Below are 7,089 nucleotides of genomic sequence, written 5' to 3'. Positions count from 1 at the left end.
TAGTAGATATTTAAAATGCAGTGCTATCTACATACCACTAAGATATTAACTTGCAATCCAACGGATCTATTGATCTTAATTGGTGGTACAGTTTTGTCATTATTCGCTCGCCGATCCGACGCATAACGATTCAGGACCATTTCAAAATCTTTAACTTGTCTAGCTAATTGTTGATACTTGGCACGCATTATTTCTTGATTCCTTTCAGATGTTTGTGCTTGTTCCCTCAATTTACCAATTTCATCACGCATAGTGATCGTTTCAACAATTTTTTGTATTAAGAGTTCCTCTAATTCCTTTAAGTATATATTATTAGTGAAATATAAAAATATAAATAAGATATATGACTTTATATTTTATAACTTGGACATACTTCCTGTGTTATCTTTGGCAGTTTCTCATTTAAATCACGGTGAAAAAATTTGCGAATGAAATTTAATTTTTTAATTTTCTCTAAATCGATATTGGTTTCTTTTACTTCTTTCAGCAGTGATCCGTGATTTAGTTTAACTCTTTTAATACTCCCATTTATATCAGCAATATGATTATCCAGACTAGTACGTTTTAATGAAGGTGGAGATAACGGACGCACATCTGGCGTAAGATTCATTTTATAATTTACGGCTACAAATTTATCCGAGCTGTCACTAGATTCTGTATCAGTATCGTTACTGAGAAATTTCTTCCTTATTATTTCTTCAGCGTTTTTAGCGGTTCGCCGTTTTTGCCTTCCAACAACTGTAACAAATTAAATATTACAATGAAAAGTCTTGCGCTAACTAGTAAACATCAATTTTAAATCATCCTTTCGATCCGTGACGCTCTCGATTTTTATAACAGTATGTTAGCACCGATTAACTTATCTTTCGAGATATTTGGGTAAAATTCGATCACAAAATGAAATTTTACGACCACTCTAACAATGTTATCTCATACAAAAGGGATGAAAAGGGACCGTTATTTCCGGTTTGAATGGTACTAACACGTCCTTTATTGTAGGTTCATAATTTCGATCGTTGTAATAATGGTCGCGTTTGAGTTGTGTTGTAAAATTTTTGAGCATTTCGCAAGGATCTAGATCGAAGAGACAGCGAAATCCAGAGGTACTTGGCGAAGATGCTGTACAATTTACTGTCTTAAGTTCATACAGAGAATGAATTTTATGTGAGGTTTTCGTCTCGGCTCTCGTTGATGGGATACCATCTTTTTACCGTACCGCCACTTTCTTGCAAATATTTCTGAAACTAAGGTCGATTGCCACTAACATGCAAAGATAAAAGTTGTTCGAAAGGTTGAGTTCTATACGATACTAAAAAATGATCAAAAACCCTGAGAATTTCACACATCAAACTATACCGACTACACGACTATGGGATGGGTGTGAACAAAAGAAATGAGTGCTGAAAATAATTCCAATCTAACACACCTGTTGTCGTTCTTTTTTCAAAAGTATGAGGTATATTCCTTTCCCAAGATAAACATACTGTAAGGTTTTCTTAATTACATAGGGTTGATCATATAAATGGGAGCACCTAAATATCTTCTGTATTTATGGTTCTGTGAAAAGACTCCTCAGGATGAAACTACATTGTTTTAGCACAATACGGGTATACTACGCGACGAACGACACTCGCTCTCCGCTGCAAATGTACTAAATAAATATAAGTAAATACCCGCGCTCAAATAATAGATTGCAAAGAACGTGAGAGTACGTAATCCAACAAAAATGTATTAAGAGGCAAATGCAATGGTAAACTTTCTTTAGGCTATTTTTTTTTAGTTAGATTTCAAGAGCATCGCTATTTTTCAAAATGGGATTGCATAGTTTTTGCACCGACGGGTCCAATAATATGATTTCCGAGATATCTCCTTAAGTAATGGTTTTTCGATATTAACAGGGTAATACTTTTTTGTAGAGAATAGAAAGCTTCAACGATCGGTACAGGAACAACTATACAATCTTCTTTAAAAAAAAATACCTGATAACATTGAAATCTTAAAAAATGACCTAAAAAAGTTTGTTATTTACGATTCCATTTGCCTCTTAAAATAATATAACTTCGTCCCGAGGAATTCTTTTATGGGACCATAAATAGTGAAGATATTTAGATGTTGACATTTATATGGTCTGGCCTGTAAATTTAAACAAATTAATAATTTATGGCTATAAATAACAAGCACATCTACCTAAACATGCACTTTCATAAAATACAATATTACGATCATTTCATTTCTACGTACGAATCATACCTTGTGTGTCTTCGCCTGAAGTAAGTTCTTGTAGCATCATTTTTTTTGTTCGTCGCCTCCTTTTTCGCGTTGGTACGAGAACGTCATCATTTTTTTTAACATTATCATCTTTTCTATCATTTTTTGTGCTAGTAACAAAACCTAAGAAATTATTCTGGTCTTCTACATTGACCGATTTTTTTTCATTCGTTTTTGACTCTTTGTTTCCTTGTTGTTGCTCTATTCTATTCGTAACATTCGTTGGCCCGGTTTCTTTCTCTGTTAGTTCTACATCCTTTTCTATAGTATCTTCCCTGTCTTTCTGAACTTTAATTTCGGATTGAATTGTCTCATCTTCGACCGGTTTACAAATTTCTATATAATTTTTACTATTATCAGAATTTTTTAATTGAGTGTCATCACATTTATCAGTGGCAGTCGCCAGCTCTTCTAATACATTATTTTGTGTAACTGTATCTTCGTTGTTAGTCAAATCATTTGATATAATTTTCTTTTCACAACGTTCATTCGACTTCAAGCTTTGTACAATAACTGTATCTCTTTTATTTTCGTTACTCTGTTCAATTTCATTAGTAGCTGTTCCTTCATCTATGTTTAATTCATTATTTACTATTTCTTTATCTACTGTAGTATCTAAAGGAGTTAATATATAATTATTTTCAGATAATTCTATTTTCTGATTTTCATCTGTAAATTCTGTATTTTTATTTAAGTCTTGTTTGTCTAATTTAATTTCTTTATTCTGCTCATTTACATTCACAATAGTGTTAGAGGAGATTTCAGATTGATTTTCATTATTTACATCATGGTTTTTAACAAATTCTGTAGTTTCGCTTTTCTTGTGTACAAATGATAAGTCCATTTGATTTGAATTATCAGAATTATAAATCTCTCTAGAACAAGTATCAATACTATTATTAATGGTTTGATCTATTTGTACATAACTAATATCATTAGAATCGATTACGGAGGTTGTAACTTGTTCATCACACTTATCATTTAAAATAATATCCTCAGTAGCTATAATATCTGTACATTTGTCATTATTAGACGCTATTGTTTCTGAATTATTCTCTAATATTACTGAATTATTGATAGAATTATTTTCATTCAATGATTCTTCTTCTTTTTGATCATTATCGTCATTACTAACTGAAGATTCACCATTCAATGTGTTCATGCCTTCTTCAACTTCTATAATATCCATAATAATTGTTTCTTTTAGAGGAGTACTCTTAATTGGCTCAGACTCCGTATTTTGGTCATCTCCAGATGAATTCTTTAGATTGCATGATTCGCCAGGTGTATAGTCCTGTACCTTATTAGGCAGTTGTTTGGTATTATATGAATTAACCATTCCATTAGCTCTCCCGCGTTCAAAATGAGGAACTACATTAGAATATCTTCTATGTTCATATGGCTGAGGTCTATAATATCTCCTAGGTACTGTATAACGAGGATTACTACGAAATGGTCGATAGTTAGACCTAGCAAGTCTCCATTCATAACATGGCCATGGGCGAAACATATTATTTAATTGTAGCTTCTTCGATTCACCTGTAGATTCTGTACCCTTTTTTTCATGAACAATTACAATGTTGTCATCCATTAAATCATTACCTGAACATTGTTCCTCTTCATTCACTACCTCTGATTGCACCAGAGTATTATTTTTTTCTGAATCAGGAACTGGAGCAGATTCTACGTCTCCTTTTTCGTCAGGCCTCACTTCTGCAATTCAAGTAAAATAATGTTGTTGATGTCTTTGTGATATTTTGTAGAATTTTATAGATACCATAATTACCATTTTTATTAATCTCTAGGCTGGTGCTTTCACCATCCAAAGCTGATGTTAGAGCACTCTGAGCTTCTTCTTCATCATCATCAGAAAGCCTTAAGCGCAAACTATCATCTGAGAGAGCATCTTCATCATCACCCTCTTCATCTGTACCACATAAAAAGTCCTCTTTTTCTTTTGATAATTCATCAATACGTGAATTAATGTTCGATAAAGAATGCATGGAGTCAGAAGCACATAGTGTATCACTTCTCAAAGTCTCCATCGCAAAAGTAACAAGTAATTTCTTTTCCTCATTAGAATACGATATGAGATAGTGCCAGAATGACTCATTTAATATTTTCTGACCTGTAAATATTATTTGTATATTTATTGATATGAATGATTTACTCATTTATTTACTTAATCTGTAATGACAATAATTTGTTTAATGTAAAGTGGAATACAAAAATTGAGAGATGAACAAAACAAAAATCTGCTATATACAATTTTCCTATCATTTACAAAATGTATATTACACATTGATTGTTTCGGATAATGTATAGTATAAAAAATTCCTAATTCGTATTAAATTAGACCATTTCTCGGGGCAATAAAATATTAAAATCATAAATGAAAATCATAAACGGAATGTGAAGATGTGTTATATATATTTTTGCTTCTCATAGATTTTTACGATTCATTCCGTACTACGGTGTCATTGACTAATAATAAGCACGCGTACTTAAAGTAAGCAACTAGCATTAAAGGCAACTGCGTGCGGAATACGAACAATTCTTAACATGAACAAATAAAAAAGGGGGAACAAATTGTGGGCCCCTCGACGAGCGCCAATGTGTTATTCCTGGGCCAGAAGTGCCCAGGCTAACAAAAATGGCGGATTAAAAGTACAGTATGTTAACGCTTGTCATTAGAATTTTCGAAATGCATGACAGATACGTACTGTATTGTTCAGCTATCACGTGTAGGTAATTACTACATGAAATATAATACAATACCCCGTACTAATAATATGCTNCACAACACGTAACAATTTCGAAATATTTGTCATGTTAACGACTAAAAATCTAAAAAACGTGTAGTCAGAAGAGCGGGATTCTACACGAGCTTCCCTATTGAACGAATAGGTACTGCTACTGCTGAGCATAGGCCCCGACCCGGACTACCGACATGTGTATCAACGAAATTTAACGATTCCGCACGAAGCCGAATCAACATGGCGCTTTAATTCGTAGACTACAAGCATATTTTTAATACTACAGAGAAAACTTATTCGATAAAATTATCTACTTTAGAACCACATATGCAACATTCTCCCGCATTCTGTGTTATTTCCCGGGAGAGAAAATAGTATTTAAAAGATTTTTATTTACCATTGCCCCTTTCTCTATACCTACGCCCCTGATCATGCTAAATAGTTGTAAGTGTAAAATGTTTTACAGTAGTAGTAAAACAATTATATGCATTTTGCGTAGATATAGACTAATTTAACAAAATTTATATCTTCTAACATACTATTAATGAGTATATTTTTCAAGATAATGTATATTAAAAAATCAAATTGCAACAGCAGTCGTAGGAAGAGAGCATTATTTTATATTTCAATAATAGTTTACGACACTAAATACTTGTTAAGTAACTCTATTAATCTCTTTTCTTTCCCCATTCTCTGACAAGGTCAGTGTGCGTCACTTTGGTAATACAATGTCGAATACACGGAGTGGGGAGAAGCCGGTACTTTCACAAAGATCGATTTTTTTAGATCCGTATGTTTCTATATTCATACATATTATTTATACATAGCAGATCTATGTATTTGGATTTGATATTTTTATTCTCACGAGATGCACCTTACATATCATGAGAATAAAAATATTAATGTTGCCTTAATTATATACTTATTACAAATATATTCATTAAGTACTTAGTTGAACCGTTCAACCAAATTTAAGCTAATAAAAAAATTATATTTACCAAGACTGTCAATCGCTAATTACTTTATTTTTCTAATTTTTCAAATTACAAATGACTATGCTCTGTCATAATGCCAGAGCGATCTATTTAAATTGACATCTTTATTTAATTTTGTCAACTTTCATCTTGTATGTTGGGACAACAAAATGGCGTATCTCTAGGCTGTACAAAATGGCAGCTATTCATATGCGTGTACATAATGCATATTATATAATACATATTAACGTAGCCAATGGGTTAGATCTTTACATTTGGGACTTCAGGCCCAAGTTCGTAAGAACAGTAGGAATGAGATAACTTTGAAATTGCATTACTTTAGCAGCATTCATTATGAAATTTAGCAACTAACGAGAATATCATGCTACACAATGTTAATGTAACAATAATTAAATGATTATTAAAGATTATAATATTATTTAAGATCCAACTTTGTTTATATTCCCACATTATGCGTTAATATGTACATATGTCATATTACAAGTCCTACAGAAAAGTTTGATACAAAAAATAGTGTGGACCCAATGCTGAATTGTGCCACACTAATTGAGTATGTGTGCGTATAAACAAACTTACTTACGTTATGTCATAATGCAAATAAGTAGTCTTCGATTAGTGCCGCACATCTTTGTCTCCCAAAGATGCGTTATATTTACGGTAAATGCCAGAAGCGAGGATACACGGGATACACTGTGATGATACTCGTTCATCGAGTATCTGCAACATCGCAACCTAAACAAGCGACAAGCGGTGTTGCCACTTTTATTTGTGTCTGTTAGCATACTCGACGCGTATGGATAAATTTGAAGTTAAAGTTAAAGTTAAAGTGCTTTACAAATGCTCGCGTTTAAGATATATATTAACCTAAGGGATATTAAACAACAAATTGTGTGAAAAAAACAAAAATATGTAAAACTTGCAACTCTACACAAAGATGCCATGTATATATCAATGCAGCTCGCATCTTAGATTCTTCAAACGCATGCGCCGCCGCGCAAAATACTTTCAGAACTTATATATTTGTTGACGATACTTCTGCTTAGATACCAAAAATACACGCTGTTATTTCC

The 7,089-nt window shown here is 32.6% G+C and overlaps 1 protein-coding gene across 7 annotated transcripts in view; it reads right to left on the bottom strand.

Annotated features, from left to right (window-relative positions):
- The window catches only part of wde (Fibronectin-III type domain-containing protein windei), a 12,168-nt gene that overhangs the window by 3,874 nt on the left and 1,205 nt on the right, over positions 1-7,089 (bottom strand). The window contains exons 2-8 of one of the 7 annotated variants that reach the window (XM_026815442.1): positions 6,600-6,751; positions 4,055-4,396; positions 3,871-3,981; positions 2,251-3,807; positions 1,427-1,483; positions 374-738; positions 36-296 (exon numbers count right to left, since the gene is read on the bottom strand). In XM_026815442.1, the coding sequence (XP_026671243.1) occupies positions 36-296; positions 374-738; positions 1,427-1,483; positions 2,251-3,807; positions 3,871-3,981; positions 4,055-4,313 (2,610 nt within the window). In that variant the 5' untranslated portion in view covers positions 4,314-4,396; positions 6,600-6,751. Of the gene's footprint in view, positions 1-35; positions 297-373; positions 739-1,426; positions 1,484-2,250; positions 3,982-4,054; positions 4,397-4,991; positions 5,066-6,599; positions 7,061-7,089 lie in introns of those variants that run through there. The other 6 variants (XM_026815438.1, XM_026815443.1, XM_026815439.1 and 3 more) reach the window with 6 other exon arrangements.

The sequence above is a fragment of the Ceratina calcarata genome, unplaced genomic scaffold (genome assembly GCF_001652005.2).
Source record: "Ceratina calcarata isolate Rehan_Ccalc_2016 unplaced genomic scaffold, ASM165200v1 scaffold449.2, whole genome shotgun sequence".
In the NCBI taxonomy this organism is placed as follows: domain Eukaryota; kingdom Metazoa; phylum Arthropoda; class Insecta; order Hymenoptera; family Apidae; genus Ceratina; species Ceratina calcarata.
This window is presented reverse-complemented; position numbering and strand designations above follow the sequence as displayed.